The sequence below is a fragment of the Terrapene carolina genome, unplaced genomic scaffold (genome assembly GCF_002925995.2).
Source record: "Terrapene carolina triunguis isolate 2854851 unplaced genomic scaffold, T_m_triunguis-2.0 Scaffold95, whole genome shotgun sequence".
In the NCBI taxonomy this organism is placed as follows: Eukaryota; Metazoa; Chordata; order Testudines; family Emydidae; genus Terrapene; species Terrapene triunguis.
The window spans coordinates 22413694-22433822 of record NW_020664446.1 but is presented as its reverse complement, the minus strand read 5'-3'; the positions used below and the strand labels follow the sequence as shown (position 1 = coordinate 22433822).

Here is a 20129-nt window from a genome sequence, read left to right as displayed (position 1 = left end):
CCCCCCCGGCGCCCTCCCCCCGGGGGGGGGGGGCGGCCGGAGGCTTTTTCGCCTGGGGCGGCGAAAAAGCCAGAGCCGGCCCTGCCCATAATCCCCTGGGGCTGTTTCTCCCAGTCCTTCCATCTAGATACTTTCCACTTACTTTCCAGGAACCAGAAGATACCTCTTCGTTCAAATACAGCTGCTTGACATTTAACCCTTCATTTCTACGTCGTCTGCTCAACTGGAAACACTGGCCAGCACTAACAAGTTATCCAGCATCAAGCACATGGCTAAATGGCCAGAGGAATGCAACCAGATTCAAATTAGCCTCTGGTGCGAGGTGTCCAAGATGTTTGACTTTAGCAAGAACAGAAGAAATAATCATATCTACAAAGCTATATCCAAGCGGCTGAAAGGAATGGGGACCAAGCAGACAGCAGAGCTAAGCAGAGAGTGAATAAAGAGGCTGAAGACAGACTATTGCAAATTCAAAAACTAACGGCACCTCTGAGAACTCCCCATCTTACTGCCTTCTTTATGAGGAATTTGACCAGGTACTGTAACTCGTAGCAAGCACTGAGCCCACAGTAGTGCACAGCAATCTGATGACCAGAGATGGCACATGTAAAATGCACCAAAAAGGCTAAGGAAAATAGAGGGACAAAGGACACCTAGAAATAGTTTGCCATGTCATCTATTTATATGCATCTTTTACTGATTGGCATTGAGTTTGGTTATTGTGTTGTATGTTTTGATGTCAGCTGGCCTGCTTTTCACATTGCTATGTAAATACATGTGTAAAATAAAGTGTTGAATTTGCATACAAGACTACAATAAGCAAGTTTTATTATATGTAATGTTAAAAGTGGCACAAACTTGAACAAATATTATCAGCCCATTCTCAAGAAATTTCATAATAAAAGTTTTAAAACTGTTATCACAGTAATCCATAAACTGTAAATTTAAATACATGGCCAATATTTACAAAATGCATAGCATCTCTTTGCATTTCATGAAAGTGTTTACAAAATTCATAATACATAATACCAATGTGTTTTAAAAAAACCCAAAGCTACCTCACAACCATACACAGCGCAACTTCAAATACCATTTCATTCCCCCTCAGGCATGGGACTGCACAAACCCATTATGCGGGCGCATAAAGCATCCCTGATTTCTGTTAAGTGTCTGGATCCAGCACCATTCATGACAAGTGCATTGTTTGGCTGCGTTTACCGATTCAGAAATCCAGCAATATCTTGAGTCCACGCCTGGCAAAAAGGTTCACTCTTCTCCTTACAGACATCGTGCAGAACACAGCAGGACACAGTAATGCAGACTGCATTGACAACATGGTTTTCAAATGGCTCTGAAGGAAGCATCAACAGGATTTCAATCTGCCAAATGCACATTCTACCATCATCCTACAGCCACTGAGTGAGTAGATGAACCTTCTTTCGCTAGGTCCTCTGAAATCAGGGTACAGTTTCATAAGTCATGGATGGCAGCAGGGAACAAGAAGGGTTCCCTATAACAGTGGGGACAGTGAGTCCATTTATAACAATGCCATTTGGTGGGAATAATATTCCTGCTTACCCATAATACTAAAGTCCTGATCTCTGGAACACCCTGGCATCATGTTCCTTACCAGTGTAGCCCACATTAGTGTCCATGAATCTGCCCCTGTGATCAACCAGGCCCTGCATGTTGGAGCCCTTTGCAGTTTATGTACTCATGTGCTCCTTGCAGTGAGCACACTATAGGTGCAGGAGTCCCATCAATGGCCCTGGCCCAGTTTGCAACGCCTGTTCTCTCAAAGCCAGCAATTATTTCAAGAACATTATAATGCCCACTACCTTTGGGTACATAGAATCCTGATCACAAACCTCTGCCACAACAAACCCCACAATTGATTTGCCAATTCCAAACTGGTTAGCCCTGTACCTGCAGCAGATGGTGGTAGTCAGCTTCTATATGGCTACAGTGATCCACTTCTGGACTGGCATGGTCTCCCTCATATAGGTATTGTGGCACTGGAGGGTAGGGACAAGCTGATCACAAACCTCCAAGAACATCTGCTTCTTCATGCAAAAGTTCTTGCCATCCCAGGTCCACATAGTGATGTGATCCCATCGGTCTGGAGCCCTGCTCTAGAAACACCGGTTCCACCAGGTTGGGATCCATGTTAGTGGCTCCAGCTGCTGGGAGCATGTGGTCACAAAAAGTCTCAGCTGGATGTGATGGTTGGTTAAAACCATCCAAAACACTTCTGGTCAACTCCAGCAGGACAGCCAGACAAGTTCTCCCACAACCCAATGAATCAGATGAAGGCACTAAGAAGCCTGGGATACGATAGTATATGCCCAAAGAAGATGAAGTTCTGACTCAGATCTGCGTAGTGCAGCATGGACACATCAGCACGGTTGTGAGGCTCAGGTTTTAACACAGAGTGGATGCTGAAGTGCGGACTTGGAAACACTGAATCTGCAGGCATGAGTCACACAGACTCAGATTTACTATATTTTGTAGATGTACCCTGAGTCTTCTAAGACAGCTCACCACACTTAACTCCTCTTCTTGGCATGCATGAGGGTGAGCTCAGACCAGGACAAAAGAGCACAAAAATTACAGTGCCTACATCCAGACTGAAGGAAAGTAAGTGTGTGGTGGACTGTGTAGGTGAGTTTCATGATCATGTCTATCTTATCTGCTATGGTGTTGTCCCAAGTGAAGTCTCTGGACCCCTGTAAACCACTACCACTATTGTGTGCAGAATGCTGTATATCCACCTGGCTGGCCTGCCTATCTGCCTCTCCCTGGCCCTGCAGAGTTTGCTGTCTTTCAGTAGTGTTATATGTATACATCTTTGTGAAATGGTTTGAGATGAGAGCCAAAATATAAAATTAAGATATTACATGTGGGGTGAGAGTGAGAGAAGACAACCTCATTAAACTGTAGGATTACTGATCATAATAGTGGTTTAAATTATGCTGTATTAATCCAATAATGATGTTCAGTCTGCTAAGAGACAACACGTTCCCCCACACCCATTCCTGGCCTGACCTCCCCCCCACCTCCATGAAGTGCTGTATTCCTGCAGGAAATGAAGCTGAGTCACACTTACAACTGCATTCTGTGATAATATTTATAAACTGCATTATAACGCCTTTCATTTAGAGGGAGCAATTTTAGTCTGTACGTGCATGGGATATTCAGGATGGTTTTTAAATCCCACACCAAAAGATTAAGTAAGTAGAGAGGAAACACCATTTCTGGGACATTATTTCCTACTACAGTATCATACTGACACCATTACCCATCAGTACAGATACAGAGAATAAATTATTGAGATACGTATCAACATAGCCAGTAAGTTTCTGGAACTTGATATATTAAAAACACTAGTCGCGTACAGAAGCATACAGCTCAAAGGAAAGAAAATACTTTCCAGAGCTCCCATGACTACCACAGAAGTAATAAAAAACAACAAAAAAATGTAAGGGGCGTTATTAATCCTACCACTATTGATGGCTACTCCTGCTTAAAGGTAGCACACATATGATAAAGGTGAGAGGGTTAAACATTAATTTAATATACATCACTAAGAGCCAACTGCAGTTGGATTAACAATCCCACGGATGAAGTGATAGATGTTCCTGTTTTACCCTCAAATCGTCAGATCATATTGTTCCAGTCAATGTTATTAACACCATTTTCCAAGACAGAGCGTGGCAAGTAGTTAGGCTGTTTAAAGGAATTTTTGCTTCTTTGATGGAAAGCGGCAACTGAAATAGAAAACTCAGAACAACGACACTTCATCCATCATTTTCCGCAATAATTCCATCAAGATCTCCCTGATGTCAGAGGCTACACCATATGGGTAGAAATAAAGAACACTCAACTAAGATTAGAAAGGAAAAGGAGAGAGAGAGAGAGAGAGAGGTGAAGAAGCAAAGGGAAGCTGTGAGAAGAAAGATGTTTCAAGACTCTTTTCACATCTTAGATTTTTAATGTACTTAAATTCAGTCAGTCGAGCCACTTTCATCAAAGAAATCTCAGTGGGAACACTTTATTACCAATCTTTTAACTAGCTTTTCCTTGCAAATAATTTTGATAAAAAAATAAGATGTTCATTTACATCAGATTGATTTTTCCATAAACAGATGCATATTTAAATAGGAAGCTATTTCCTCTCTTTATGAAAATGTTCATTTAAATAGATACTCCCATGAATCAAGATTATTTCTTACTGATACAGAACTGATATACACAAACACTTTTTAAAACATTTCAGAAGTTTTAGGTTTCCCAAAAACAATAAATCTGGCAAGACCAGAAGCCTCCTAGTTTAATATACAAAGACATGAAAAACACATGTAACCAAACTGAATATATTAATCATCCTTAGAAGGAAATTCAGTGATGCAGAAAAAAGGATATTCATCCTAAATCTGTTTTGATAGCCAGATTTTAACAGTACAGTGCAGGCAAATGAAAATGTCTATGTTCACTTAGCATCAAATCTAATTTTCCTTCATAGCAACAATACATCTATTTTCAACTCCTACACCCTTGAAATTCATTAAAGAATTTCCATAATGTAGCTAGTGATCACCACTCACAGCTAATCTGGGGCAGGGGATGGGGGGGAAGCCCCAGGAAGCTGTTATACCAAATAAAAGCATGAGGTTTTTCTAAGATCTTATATTTAGAACTTAGAAACTTATATTTAGAATTAAGAAATATATGGATACTGCACCATTCTCCTACAGACTCTGAACCTATTTTTAAAGAGATAAAACACTGATTCAACACTAGTACATCAGCTAGTTCCAAAATACTTCTGTCTTTTATAAATATCAAAAGCAGTATTTCAATTTTAATTCAGTGAAGACCAGATCTCTAAAATGTGATAGTTTCCCACAATGGATACCTAGATTTACTTAAAGAACTTAACTTACACCTCTAATCTTTACCCTCTACTACACCACATCCCCAAAGTAACCAAAAGACATTACTTTGGCTCCTGAAAAGCAAGCTCTCCAGATTCTTCATCCAGTTTTTAGCCTCTTGGCAGTGGCCCTAGATCCCAGTATTCCAAAAACCAAGAAATGGAGCTTGCAGTTCAAACTTTAATCCGCTTCCCAAGTAGCCCACTAGATCACTAAACACCTCCATATTTACTAGATTTTACATATACTCAACCATTATGACTTTTCCAGTTAAACAGACAAGCATTTGTCTTTTAAACTTTCAGTTAACTGGATTTCACTATATATCATCAACAACTGAATTAACTGTCTGTGCTTTACAATTAAACTTCCCAACTGCACCTTGGTGATACTGGAGAAGAGACAGACAAACAGGATTACACATTGCTGTACTTGTGAAAGACCTTATATAAAATCCACACTTGAATATACATGAGTAGCTTTATAGCATCCCCTTCATTCATCCCATCATGCCTAAAACATTTACAGAAGATACAGATGTGAATCTATATACAATGTGATCTGAAATATTTAGATACATTTGAGATGAGTTAATGATCCACTAGTAGCCTTAATTTTTTAATTTCCTTTTTTATTTTCCTTATAATTGAAGTTGTGTGTCTTACTACCTAGATAGTAAATGGATCAATGTTTTATGTTTAAGGGTCTACTACTAAACCAGGGTCTAACACAAAGACATGTGAAATTTTAAAAGCTATGCACTACCCACAACAAACCCCTAAAGTTGACTATGCTCCTCCCAGTCCCAGAACTTCCTTCTCCATTACGTACAGTGGTTCTTCAATAAAAAGTAAATAAATACAAAAAAAAAAAGGGGTTTAGGCACTGAACCAGATGAAATAAAATTCATTTTCACACTTGCAAGCAATGTTTCTAAGAGAATCCACAAATTGAAAAAAAAACTCTCACATTAACATTTCCAAATGGAATACCAGATTTTATATTTCCTTCCTCAAGAGAAACTAAGTAAGATATAGTCTGCTCCCCTTCTACTCATAGCAAATGCTTTTGATGAAATGGTCCACCCTGAAATTCAGGAAGTTTCTGGTTATCTAAACATTCTGCCAAGATACTGACTTTACTATGGAGACTTTTGAATTAAAAGCCAGCTGTAGTTCCTCTCTCTCATTTCAGAGGGACAGAAGATGTGAAGATAGAAATTGAGAAAATATCTAAAATATTGTTTTCTGCAGAATAGAGTGTCCTTTTCTCCCTCTGTCCCCAAACCTTGCTTCTCTTAACGTGGAACAGTAAAGTTACAGAGCGCTCAGTGCTGTCAAAACGTTCATTTGTGCAGGGCAAGCACTACAATTCATGCACCGAACATTCATGAATGGCCTTCCAAGGGAGAGGAACTGAGTCAAGTAAACACCCTCTAAAATGTCTGGGATCCGTTCTGGAATTTTACATTTTATTCAACCATTACCAGCAGAGAGCTATTTCAATAAATCTGAAATAAACTGTGTAACAATTGTGTCCCATTATACTCATCTAAAATGGAGCAAAAAAAAGTGACAGGGCAATAACCCTTAACAGCCTTGTTTGCCGTGATCACTGAAATATACCCTCTCCCATGTTTCCAAACCAGGCATTTAAGAAATTCAAAGCAGCAAACCCCTAATACACTGATGACAACACCTGCGCTCACAGGGCAGGAGTCAAAACCCACGGCAATTAGGCTGCCTACATAAAAGAAAAATGGACTCAGTGAACGAGAATTGGCTACAGAGAGGCTCATCCTAGGTCAAAGACGACAAAATCAAAACCAGGCTTGTCCTGGGGAGGGACGGAACTTTAGATCTCTTTTTAAAGAGGGTGGTAATAATAATGCCCAGCCAGCAACTTCACACAGCGCTGTCCCGAGTTGCACCCTACCCAGGCGGCTAGGGGGGAAGGGCCCCCCGGGACGTTACTTAGCAGCGAAGTGCCACGGAAGTGCGAGCCAATCCCGCGGAGGAAATGCGATTTCCAATGTGAGTTTCAGAGAGGCAGCGGCGGCGGCTGCTCCCCATTCCCACCCCCGCTACGCAAGGCCTTTGCGGAGGGAATAGGCGCGCCCGCCCTCCACCTCCTCCCAGTTTAGTGCCAAGCAGCCACGAGCTCCGGCGCAGGGCAATCCCATGGGCAGAGCTCGCCGCGGCGCCAATGCAGACAATAAGCAGCAGGCAAGGAAATAAAGGGAGACAAGGCTGCAGCCCCCGGGGAGCAGGAAACGCTCCCGCAGGGGAGTTGTGCGGGGGGGGAGCGGGCGCCGACTCTGGGCTTTCCCGGGAAAAGAACAAACTTGTGCAAAGTTTGAGTCAAGCAAATAAAGCGCAACAAGCGGGATCCCGGGGGAGCGGAGGAGAGGGCCTCACCCACGCCGTATTTCTCCTCCCTCTTGGTGGGCACCCAGCGAGTCATGGCGCTGGGGTAGGCTCTCCGCCCGTCAGGCGCTGGGGAGCCGCGACGGCAGCCGCCGAACCGGGATGGGATGCGGGGACTCCGCTCCTAAGCCGCCATTTTCCAGCCGCGGGACGGGAAAAGTTTGCTCCTGCGGATGGAGAAGTCATGTGGTGCGGGCGGAGTCAGCACTGGGAGTCCCAGCCCCCCTGCAAGCCTGGCTGGAGCAGCCACTGCCTGCCGGGCGTCCGCCGGCATTGCCCGGCCCGGGTGAGAGCGAGTGTGCGGCTCCCCAAGGGACTGGCAGAATGATCGCCCAGGCCACCACACACCAGCCCGCCACTGCTGGCCCTGCCCCAAGAAACCAGCCCGCCACTGCCCCAAGAAACCGGCCCGCCACTGCTGCCCTTGCCCCAAGAAACCGGCCCGCCACTGCTGCCCCTGCCCCAAGAAACCAGCCCACCACTGCTGCCCCTGCCCAAATGAACCTGCTCCAAGAAACCAACTTGCTGCCCCTGCCCAAACTACTCTGTCACCAAAAAACCAGAAAAAAGAGAAGCTAGATCTACCTGACTCTTGCCAATTTTTGTCCTTCCCCCGCAATTAGTACCATCAGAAACTAAAAAAGCCTAGCTACTGTACCCCCCCAAAAAAATCTGAGACCCCATTTCACGTGGAGGATGAGCACTGCATGAGCCCACCACAGGTGTGTGCTGGTTCCAGACAAATGGTTCTGGCAATGGGAGCTTCAGGGGAGGTACCCACAGGCGATCGCAGCACGCGGAGCCCTCTACCCCCCCTCCCCCAGGGGCCACAGGAATGTTCCAGGAGCGGCGCGGTGCCAGGGCAGGCTGGGAGCCTCCCTTAGCCTCGCTGCGTGCTGCTGCCACCCCAGAGCCGCTCAAAGTAAGTGGCGCCAGGCCAGAGCCCACACCCTGCACCCCACACCCCAACCCCCTGCCTTGAGCCCCCTCCCACACTCCACATCCCCCCTCCCCCGCCCCCCCCCCCCCCCTACCCCCCTGCCCAAGTCCTACATTCGTGGCCCTGCATGCAATTTCCCCACCCAGATGTGGCAATCGGGCCAAAGAGTTTGCCTACTCCTGTTCTATGGCATGGATAGAGAATAAGTATTGCCACTCCTGCTGCACTAAATAATTCTGGGCTCTGATGTATCCTTGTGCACAAGTGTCACAAAGATCCATTGAAGGGGTGTGCTCATGCACAAGGATGCAACAGGATTCAGAAATTTATGGTGCAGTAGAAGCAGTCACACTGGTTCCCTATTGGTGCCATGTAGCACTGCTCTACAGTCAAAATGCTTCTGAAATAAATGTAGTCAAACTTTACTAATTCTGGGTCACTGAGAACGAAAATGATGCTTAAAATTGTTGATTGGCTCTAGTTTTCAAGATATGCTACTGGGTCAGTATATACGACCCTTGACTTGGGAATGGCGGAGGATAAGTGAGTTATAAAGGGAAGGGATCTCAATTTAAACCAGAAATGACTAAAATACATCTTTGACTGGATCTATGAATAAATCTATAACTGGGTTTGGACAGTACTTGCTTTTTAGGCAAAACAATGAATGATGCAATCTGAAGCTGGTATTGTGTCATACATGATATGAATTGCATCATGTTATTCCTAGAAGTCATGGATGATGCAATCATAACGAAGCTTACATCACTCTGCTGAACAAATTGCCCTATATCAGCTCTAGAAATCATACAGTGTCATGCTCTCTTATTTGTCAGTGTTTGATTTTGCAAAGGGACACATTTCTGTTTAGCCAAAGTGAGCAGAGATGCCTCGTACTTGTGTGAACAGTGCAGATAACTTCTGCTATGTTTGTGGTGAAGTGACTTTTGCATCACAAAAGCACAGTATAACCACTATGGTTAAGAAAGCCTATCACCTTTATTTTGGCTGCAAAATTGGAGATCAGGACAAGAGGTGGGCCCCACACATATGCCGCAACACTTGTGCAACAAATCTTCGCCAGTGGTTGAACAGGAAAAGGAAATCTATGCCTTTTGCAGTGCCAATGATTTGGAGAGAGCCAACAGATCATACCAGCAATTGTTACTTCTGCATGGTGCCTCCAGTTGGGAAAGGTGTGTCAAAGAAGAAAAAGTGGACTGTGCATTATCCAAACATTCCATCAGCTATACGCCCAGTACCCCACGGAGAAGGACTGCCAGTTCCTGATGCACCAGAATCATTCTCAGTTGAGTCAGACGAGGAAGAGGAAGAGGATGAAACTTCTGGTCCTGAACCATCAATGTCACAGGACCCACATTTTCTCCCATCCTCCTCCTCTGAACCACACCTCATAACACAAGGTGAACTGAATGACCTTGTCAGGGATTTGGAACTACCCAAGAGTAAGGCGGAGCTGTTGTGCTCCAGACTACAGCAGTAGAATCTCCTGGCAGGTGATGTTAGGGTTTCCATGTTCCGTGACCGTCAAAAGGATCTTGTCCCATTCTTCTTCATGGAAGGTGATCTTGTAGCCTGCAACAACATCGATGGTGTGATGGCAGCCCTCAACATCGTTCACAATCCAGATGAGTCGAGACTGTTCATTGATTCATCGAAGACGAGTCTTAAAGCTGTTTTACTGCATAATGGCAATGTTTTGCCATCAATTGGTCATGCAGTCCATATGAAGGAAACCTAAGACAACATGAAACAACTTTTGAGGTGCATAAACTATGACCAACATCAGTGGCGATTTGAAGGTTGTTGCTCTCTTGCTTGGTTTGCAGACTGGATACACAAAGTACTGCTGTTTTCTCTGCGAATGGGATAGTCGTGCAAGAGATTCCCACTACATCAAGAAAGATTGGCCACTCTGACAGTCATTGGAGCCTGGGAGGAAAAGTGTTCAGCATCCACCACTTGTTGAATCAAGGAAGATTTTGTTACCACCCTTACACATCAAGCTGGGTCTGATGAAGAACTTTGTCAAGGCCATTAACAAAACACAAGCAGCTTTCAAGTACCTCCGTGGAAAATTTCCAAGGTTAAGTGAAGCTAAGATAAAGGATGGTGTATTTGTTGGTCCTCAGATTTGTGAACTTCTTCGAGATGATGCATTTGACCATGCACTGCGTGGCAAGGAAAAGACGGCATGGAAAGCCTTCCAGTTAGTGGCAATAAATTTTCTCGGAAACAACAAGGCAGACAACTACAGGTTGTGGGTGGAAAACCTCCTCGAGGCATACAAAAGCCTTGGTTGCAACATGTCACTAAAGATACATTTTTTGCACTCTCATCTAGATTTTTTTCCACCGAACTGCGAGCAGTGAGCGACGAGCACGGCGAGCGATTTCACCAGGACATTGCAACAATGGAGAAACGCTATCAGGGCAAATGGAGCCCATCAATGCTTGCAGACTATTGCTGGACAGTGACAAGAGATGCTCCATTTAATGAATATAAGAGACAAGCCAAGAAGCGCCGAGTAGACACTGAATAGGACTAAACTATGTACAGAATAGTTTTTTGCCTTTTGTTTCATAATACATTTTATTTATATAACCCTTTTGCTGATTTTTAAAGTGTTACATAAACAGGACAGGTGAAATATTATCAAGTAAAGCAACCATAAACACATGAAAAGACCTAGGTTTACAATTTATGATTAAAACTCTACTATCTACACAATATACATAGACATAAAATGTAAAAACTTAAATATCTTAGAAACAGTAGCCAATCAGTTGTTTTAATTGTCATATTTGAATTCAGCACATCAAAATACATAATAAATAGCACATTTTATCTCTGAAGCAGACGACTTCTCAAAAATTGTAGACCAGTGTAATTTGAGTGATGAGGGATGAACACTGGATGGATCATGGCTTTTGGTTTGCTCAGGAACCAAAATGTTTTGGTGCAGCTGGAAGAGCTAGATTTCGTCTCTATTTAAGAGTTCTAGGACTCTGAGACAGGTTTTTTTCATTTCTACTTGTGTTGGGGTCCAAACTGCTTTTGGTGCAGTAAGAATGGTAGACTTCTCTATTTTGATGGTAGAGTTTGGTAAATAACTTGCCACATTTGTCCTTCCTAGGAAATCAAGCTATCCCCATCCGTCCCATCGCCAGAGAAACTGAGCCCTTTTAAGAGGTGATAAGAAGATATTCTAGTATCTGAGACTGGCAATGTCTTTGCCAGCAGGCTGTCTGTGTCTGAGAGAGTTTCCCTGGAGCTATCCCTCTCTGTATGGATCTATTCTATGACTATAAAGACTTGAGATCGTCACTCCCAAACCCAGAGTTCTGGGGATTCTCTCAAAATTAGAGTATGCCTAGCAGCTATTCCGTGTGTGGGGTGTTTCAGTTATGAGGGGGACAGGTGAACAGAGAAGCTGAGCTTCTCCACCCTCTTCCCCAAGTCCTAGTGCCCTCAGAAAACCTGAAAGGCAGCATATCTTTTGAAGTAAAGCAAAATTTTCGTATTGTTTGGCTTTACTACGAAGAAAATGTGAAAAAAGTAGTGGAGAAAGTTAGAGATAAAATTTGCAAAGAAATAGAGCAGGGAAGGGCAAAATAGCTATGGAAAGTCTAAACGGCTATATTCTGCTACAAAAAAACTGACAGCCGTAGGACCCTGGTGCGCTGATGCCACTGCCGCTCATGCTGACCAGTATTGTCTCATTTCCTTGTACTGCCCCGTCCGTCCCTCTGAATCCACCTGAGATACAGGGTGAGAACTAATCCCTTGCAGGGGTCAGGAAGGAATCTTTACATTCAGTGCATTTTGTGTAGAGCCATCTCCTGAAGCATTATTGCCTACTGTTGGGGCATTGTTCCAGACTATATATATATCAGTATCTGATCCACACAGAAACCCATTCCTACCTAGTCTTTCCATACACCCTCCCTCCCACCTTCTTTGTGCTTTGTTTCCCAATTCAAAGGTATGCTGCAGCATAATATAGATTCCACCACCTAGAACATTGTCTGCCAATGACTAGGCTGAGACCCTGAATCTCATTGCTCTTTTAACTAAAGCAAGCCTTTAGAATTCAAAGGCCATTGCAATGTGTTGAACCACTGTACCCTTAGGCATTATTCCATAGGGTGAGGATCAAAAGTGTTTCAACAGCAGTCTCGGCTCTTTATCTTTATCCTGCAGTATTGTGTAACTTTGATTTAAAGGGTTTAAGAGGGTTGTAAGATGAATCAAATCAAACTGAAATATTAAAACAACAAATGTTCTTGTTCCATTTCGCGCTTCTTATCTTTGTTTTTCCATGCAAAGGAAAGAACAAATAAAACAGAAATGCAGCACCTGTATTTATGTCTATGGATAAATATTTTGCAATGCTATACAGTCTATAGGTTGTTCCTCTGGTGCTTCTGTATTTGTGAAGGGAAGCTCCAGAAGAGGTAGGGATCTGAAGGCACTGTCACATGTTGGCTCACAGATCTTCAAAACTACTGATGTAATAGTCTTTTCTAGTATTTACACTATAAATGTAAGTCTGGGATCTGATTTGCTTCTCTCTTATCCTGGGGTAAATCAGGAGCTACTCCACTGAAGTCACTGAAGGCATAAGGAATGAATGTGGGGTACAGAATAGCACCCTTAGATGAAGTTTAGTTAACTGTGGTTTGGTGGTCAAGCAGTCTAGCTTGGTGTATGCACTGTTGCTTCACATCTAGGGTCCAACGTTCAAATCTGAAATTAAATTTGGTGTCCTCAGATCAGGCTATAATGGCACAGCTGTCTACGTGATGAAAGCAGCATTGGCAGTGTTTGTTCAGGTGGCAACTAAGGGCCAGATTATGCCTTCAGACTGACACACACGACTTAATTGGCATTGGCATACATATGTGTATGTATTGGCTAACTGCAAGTACCTATCTGAGGCAGAATTTAGGCCTAAAATAGGAGGAATCAGAATTCAGGAGAACTGGAAAAACTGAGGACGCTTGTGCAACTCCTACCTGCACAATAAGCTCAATCCTTGTTCTATTGAAGCCAGTGTCTAAATTATCTTTATCTTCACTGAGAGCAGGATCTGGTTCATTGTATAGTTATACAGCCAAAACTGTCCATTTTTTACCTCTGAAAACACAAAATTCACATAATTTAAAAAATATTTTATAGACTCATATGAGGATTAATAAAATCAAGTACTAATTATGATCCAGATCCTACAACAGGATCAGCACAGGTGAACCCATATACACATACTGAGCCCTGTTAACTTCAAGTGATGCCTATATTGTCCATTGAGTACTGTCAAAACTTTCATTTTAGTGAAAGCCTGTTAAAAACGGGAAAAACCCAGTTTAAACTATGATAGCCAGCAAATAAGATGCCTGCTGATTCACAGTGCACAAATATTCCTCTGGTACTTTCTACAACAAGGGAAAAGTATGTAGTGTGACAAGACTTTGAGACTGAAAGTATGAAAACAGTTTTTTTTTTTTCCAGTAGTCAAATAATATTAGGTGTTCTTGGGAAGAAAAACAGTAATTTTCCATCAGAGTTTGAAATGTTCTAGTTGACAGATTTTCCATACATGTATATAACATGTTTCCACATACTGTGTATATGGTGTGTATTACTTACCAGTCTAAGGCTCCATCCCACTGCTAAACAGCACATCATATGCAAAATTAAAAATTATCTTTTATAAGTGAAATTAAAATGAATTAAAAAATAAAACTCAAATCAGTGACATAAAAAGGCAATCAATAACAATGTCTGCAAGTTTTAAAATATCATTACATCATCTGTTTGGATCTGCAGGTTCTGTATAAATGCACCACATAAATTAAGGGTCAACTCTCTAGCAGTAATATAACATCCGTTTTAACATTAACTCCAACAGATCCGCATCAGCACTGGCCACCAGTAATATTTGAAATTCTTGGCAGAGGGACTGGAGATATCTTTTTGAAAAGGAGGAATAGAAACAGATCTGATAATGTGGGTCAAAAATCTGTAATAAATAAATAAGAGATACCATATAAATGTACCAATATAGTCAAGATATATATTACACTTACTGAATACAACTGCATAAGGTGGATGCTTGTTCTGCTTCAGTTAAATGTCACAATTTTTGTGATCAGCTATTTCATTGTCTATGCCAGTAGGTGGATTCCAAACTTGTGGACACACTAAATATGAAATGACTTTACCTGCATAGTGAAATCCCATTGAAGATATTGCCTCTGTGGAAGTGGCGTGGAAGGCCAGTAGATTCCTAGCTTTGCATAACTGTTTTGCTTTTTTACTTCTGATAAAGATATCCTGTTAGAAATTATATTGCTCCCAGACTAGATAAGAGCAATCAGTTTTTACTACTTGCAACTAATGACCTCTATGCACAATAATTCTCTGTTTCATTCTCTGATGAATGGCTGCCACTGCAATCTTGTTTGGCTACAGACATGGTAAGAGATCTTCACACTTCACACTTTTTTTTCTTTTATATCTTAGTTTAAAAATATGTTGTCTTGATCCAAATGCAGATATCAATTATATGAGTATTCTCTTGCACAAAATTACTTTAACATTTAAGCCCAGTCTTACAAACATTTATGCACATGCTTAATGTTGTGTGTGTGTGTGAGCAGTCCCACTGAAGTTAGAAGTTGAGGACCACTGGCCGCTGAACATGTTAGAGAAGCCTGTGGTCTGTTCTAGCCTCCATCAAGGATGAGCAGAGAGAAGCAAGGATACACAAATAGCTTTCTGTTGGCCTCCTGTCTTGGCTTCATAGAGCCTAAGATTTGGCAAAGCAGAGAATATAGACCAGCATCTGGGGGTGACTATACTTCATACTCTTCCAAGCTGTGTCTTTGTATTTTGAATGCCTGGCCATTAATAAATTACATTCATTTGAATAGTTTGTATTTCAGAGTATCTGTATTCAATAACATTTTCTAAGTTGAAAAGCTTCCTCTTTTATCTTTGTAGAATAATTGTGTCTGTCCAGTGAATACATTTATGTGCTCTTCACCAACAGAATGTCATTTGGGGGCATTGTCATGACATGTACAAAAAGTGCCAAATGAGAGAGGGTAATAAAAATATTTGGAGAAACTGTCTGAATGATATGGTATTTTTAAAGGAGTAGAATCCATTCTGTGAAGTTTGTCTGCTAGAGTAAATGTGGTGTTTAATATCTTTTAAATTGGACCAAATAGAGGAACACATCTCATTTCATTCTGTTGTTTCCTAATCAATGTTTACTTCCTTCTTCCATTGAGTTTTGATATTTATTGATTATGAGAAGAGTCTATAAATCTACAAAAGTCGATGATTTCTTTTTAAAAGTGAGAGGGTGAAATGAATTTAATTATTATGTATTATTTCTCTATTTAGCTTGCCCATATTTTACCATATTTGGCCTGGTTGTATGTAATGAAAATAATTTTGTTCCATGGGTTCTATTCTTTTTGAAGTTGCTCAGGTTGTTTTAGATTATTATGGAAGTGATATAAATGAGGAGAGAAATGTGATGAGTTTGATGTCAAATGTAAATGTTTGAAGGTATGGCGGTAGATATTACCACATCCGAGGTAGAAGCCAAACTCGAACAGCTTAATGGGACTAAATCGGGGGGCCCAGATAATCTTCATCCAAGAATATTAAAGGAACTGGCACATGAAATTGCAAGCCCATTAGCAAGAATTTTTAATGAATCTGTAAACTCAGGGGTTGTACCGTATGACTGGAGAATTGCTAACATAGTTCCTATTTTTAAGAAAGGAAAAAAAGGTGATCTGGGTAACTACAGGCCTGTTAGTTTGACATCTGTAGTATGCAAGGTCTTGGAAAAAAATCTGAAGGAGAAAGTAGTTAAGGCCATTGAGGTCAATGGTAATTGGGAAAAATACAACATGGTTTTACAAAAGGTAGATCATGCCAAACCAACCTGATCTCCTTCTTTGAGAAGGTAACAGATTTTTTTAGACAAAAGAAATGCAGTGGATCTAATTTAGCTCGATTTCAGTTAGGCATTTGATACAGTTCCACATGGCAAATTATTAGTTAAATTGGAAAAGATGGGGATGAATATGAAAATTGAAAGGTGGATAAGGAACTGGTTAAAGGGGAGACTACAACAGGTCATACTGAAAGGTGAACTGTCAGGCTGGAGGGAGGTTACTAGTGGAGTTCCTCAGGGATCGGTTTTGGGACCAATCTTATTTAATCTTTTTATTACTGACCTTGGCACAAAAAGTGGGAGTGTGCTAATAAAGTTTGCCAATGACACAAAGCTGGGAGGTATTGCCAATACAGAGAAGGACCGGGATATTGTACAGGAAGATCTGGATGACCTTGTAAACTGGAGTAATAGTAATAGGATGAAATTTAATAGTGAAAAGTGCAAGGTCATGCATTTAGTGATTAATAAGAATTTTTTTATAAGTTGGGAACTCATCAGTTGGAAGTAATGGAAGAGGAGAAGGACCTCGGAGTATTGGTTGATCACAGGATGACTAGGAGCCGCCAATGTGATATGGCCGTGAAAAAAGCTAATGCAGTCTTGGGGTGCATCAGGCAGGGTATTTCCAGTAGAGATAAGGAGGTGTTAGTACCGTTATACAAAGCATTGGTAAGACCTCATCTGGAATACTGTGTGCAGTTCTGGTCTCCCATGTTTAAGAAGGATGAATTCAAACTGGAACAGGTACAGAGAAGGGCTGCTAGGATGATCCGAGGAATGGAAAACCTGTCTTATGAAAGGAGACTCAAAGAGCTTGTCTTGTTTAGCCTAACCAAAAGAAGGCTGAGGGGAGATATGATTGCTCTTTATAAATATATTAGAGGGATAAATACCAGGGAGGGAGAGGAATTATTGAAGCTCAGTACCAATGTGGACACAAGAACAAATGGATATAAACTGGCCATCAGGAAGTTTAGACTTGAAATTAGATGAAGGTTTCTAACCATTAGAGGAGTGAAGTTCTGGAACAGCCTTCCAAGGGGAGCAGTGGGGGCAAAAGACATATCTGGCTTCAAGACTAAGCTTGATAAGTTTATGGAGGGGATGGTATGATGGGATAGCCTAATTTTGGCAATTAATTGATCTTTGACTATTAGCGGTATATATGCCCAACGGCCTGTGATGGGATGTTAGATGGGGTGGGATCTGAGTTACTACAGAGAATTCTTTCCTGGGTGCCTGGCTGGTGAGTCTTGCCCACATGCTCAGGGTTTAGCTGATTGCTATATTTGGGGTCGGGAAGGAATTTTCTTCCAGGGTAGATAGGCAGAGGCCCTGGGGATTTTTCGCCTTCCTCTGTAGCGTGGGGCACAGGTCACTTGCTGGAGGATTCTCTGCACCTTGAAGTCTTTAAACTATGATTTGAGGACTTCAATGGCTCAGACATAGGTTAGGGGTTTATTACAGGAGTGGGTGGGTGAGATTCTGTGGCCTGCGTTGTGCAGGAGATCAGACTAGACGATCATCATAGTCCCTTCTGACCTTAAAGTCTATGAATCTATGAAGGTCTCCTAGTAATTAGGGTTTCCGTAAGAGTTTCCAGATGGAGGTTTCTTTGGAAGTGTGTGTGCACCAGAGCCAGATTACCCGACTCTTGTGTCTTCTCATGTGTTCTAGGATACAGGTTTTTCCACTGGACTTTTATAGTGTTATTTAATGGCAGACAATCAGTGAGAGTCTCTTTGTTTCTACTTGTGGGGGAGCTGTGCACTTGATCATGCCAGAATGTGATATGTTGCAGTTGTGCTATAAGAAAGTAAAGTGGAAAATTATGAAAGGTCATGTCATCCCCCCCCCCCCATCTGCACAACTAGCATTATCTTTTTAGGGTATTGTAACAGATTGCAGGGAGTGATTCAAGTACTCGCCAGGCCCAGCGGGATGGTTCACCTTCCAAGATCAGAGTTGTTCGGTCTGGTATAGCTGTGCAGGGGATGAACAGGTGAGCCTGCACTCCAATCACTTATATGCTAAGTAGTTCCCCAGGAAGTGATTGGGGTAGTTATCTAATCAGGCCGGTGGACTTGATGGGATAAAGAGCCAAATAGCCCTTCCACCCAAGTCTGATAAAGAGGCACAGGAAGGAAGTGCCAGGAGAAAGAAAGAAAAAGAAAGAACCCAATGGGGTTAGCTGAGCCTGATCACACAGAGGCCTCAGAGAAGGGAGACCTCTGGTCCCGTCAGGTCCCGAGGAGAGGGCTAAAAGCACTGTAGATATTGTAAATAGACTGTTGCACAGGGACTATAGTGATATTGGTGGAGGGAACTTGAATGAAAGGTCACTAACTACACACCTGGTGGAGTTAGTACAGTTTCTGCAGGGGAGAAGACAGGAGTGGAGCCATGCCCTGTTACAGATATATATGGGGATTTTTATTGCTCCATAAAAGGGATGATATTGGAGGTTTTTGTTTTTTTTTGTTGTTTTTTTGGTAGAGTAACTGGGGTAGAGACAAAAAGTAGTTAACTTTGGAAAGAACTGTCACCTTAATGATGTTAACTTTGTCAATAAGTGTAATCAGAATGGCAGGCCACTTTTTTAATCATTAATAATTTTATCCAAGAGTGGAATGTTAAGTGGAAAGTGTATTTACCTTAATGTCAACTTTGTGAAAAAAATATGTTGAATTGGGCAGGATTGTGAGAGCTGTGGTATCTAGGAAGTTACACTAACACTTTCTTGCACTTAGGGATACAAGTTAAAAGTTCACCAAATTCTGGGAGTAATCTTAATACTTCAGGCAGAGATGTTTAATGAATATGAGAATAAAGTGTTCTGGATTCTGAATCACAGGGAACTTAATTGTTCAAAGCTTACTCATGTCAATTGGACTTTAACCTTTACTTAAAATCAGTGGAACTACTCACATGAGTAAGGATTCTACAATCAGGCTCAAAACAGTTATATAAATTACTAATATAATACACCAGAAAAGCTAAAGAAACTCATCTTAACAGTCAGTCTTTTATTTGCAACCTGATTCTCTTTGCACTAACATTAATGAGCCAACAGAATAGTATTTTATATTCTCTTATTTTAAGAGACATAATATTACCTGTTGTAAGTTATTGCTGACATATTTACAAGCATTGGACAGTCTCGTTCAAAATCAAATAATAAATCCCATGTACATAGTTTGAGCAGAACTCCCAGACAAGAACAAGCAGAACAGAAAATATCTTCATAAAAGTTAGGGCCGTATCATGCAGGTAAAAACAAGTACTTTGTTTTCAGAGGACCATCTGTTTTACTGTGTAAATTCCAATTGACTCAATATTTTTAAAAAGAATGAGCTAAATTTTTCAAACTTTAGCATGAAAAATGAAAAACATTTAAAGAGAATAGGTGAAGAGAGATTACTTGAACTATAATGTATGCAAGTAAAGTCATTACAAGCTAGATAATGACGAGTTAGAGGCTGACAAGCTCAAGATGAAAACATGCATTATCCTGTTAATAATACTTTGCACTTGTGTAGCACTTTACATTCTCAAAGCACTATACAAATATTAACTTTCCTTCATGAGAGAGAAAAGTATCATTATCTCCATTTACAACTGAGACACAGCAAAGCTAAGGCCAACATTTTCAAAACAGGCAGGCACCCAAAAGTTGAAGAATCCAAAGTCAGAGACCACGTTTTGAATACTTTTGCCTAAGTGACTTTCAAAAGGCCACACAATACATCATTAGCAAAGGCAAAGTTAGACTTTAGGAACTCCCCAATTCTATCCTCAGTTCTGTAGAACATGTTCCCCTTACTCTT

General features: G+C 41.5%; 1 protein-coding gene across 1 annotated transcript in view; it reads right to left on the bottom strand.

Moving 5' to 3' along the window:
- Positions 1-7518, bottom strand: part of DOCK1 (dedicator of cytokinesis 1) — a 530692-nt gene extending 523174 nt beyond the window's left edge. Inside the window, exon 1 of the mRNA XM_026650862.1 lies at positions 7352-7518. Within this exon, the coding sequence (XP_026506647.1) occupies positions 7352-7397 (46 nt within the window). The 5' untranslated portion in view covers positions 7398-7518. The remainder of the gene's footprint in view (positions 1-7351) is intronic.
- Between the last annotated feature and the right edge of the window lie 12611 nt (positions 7519-20129).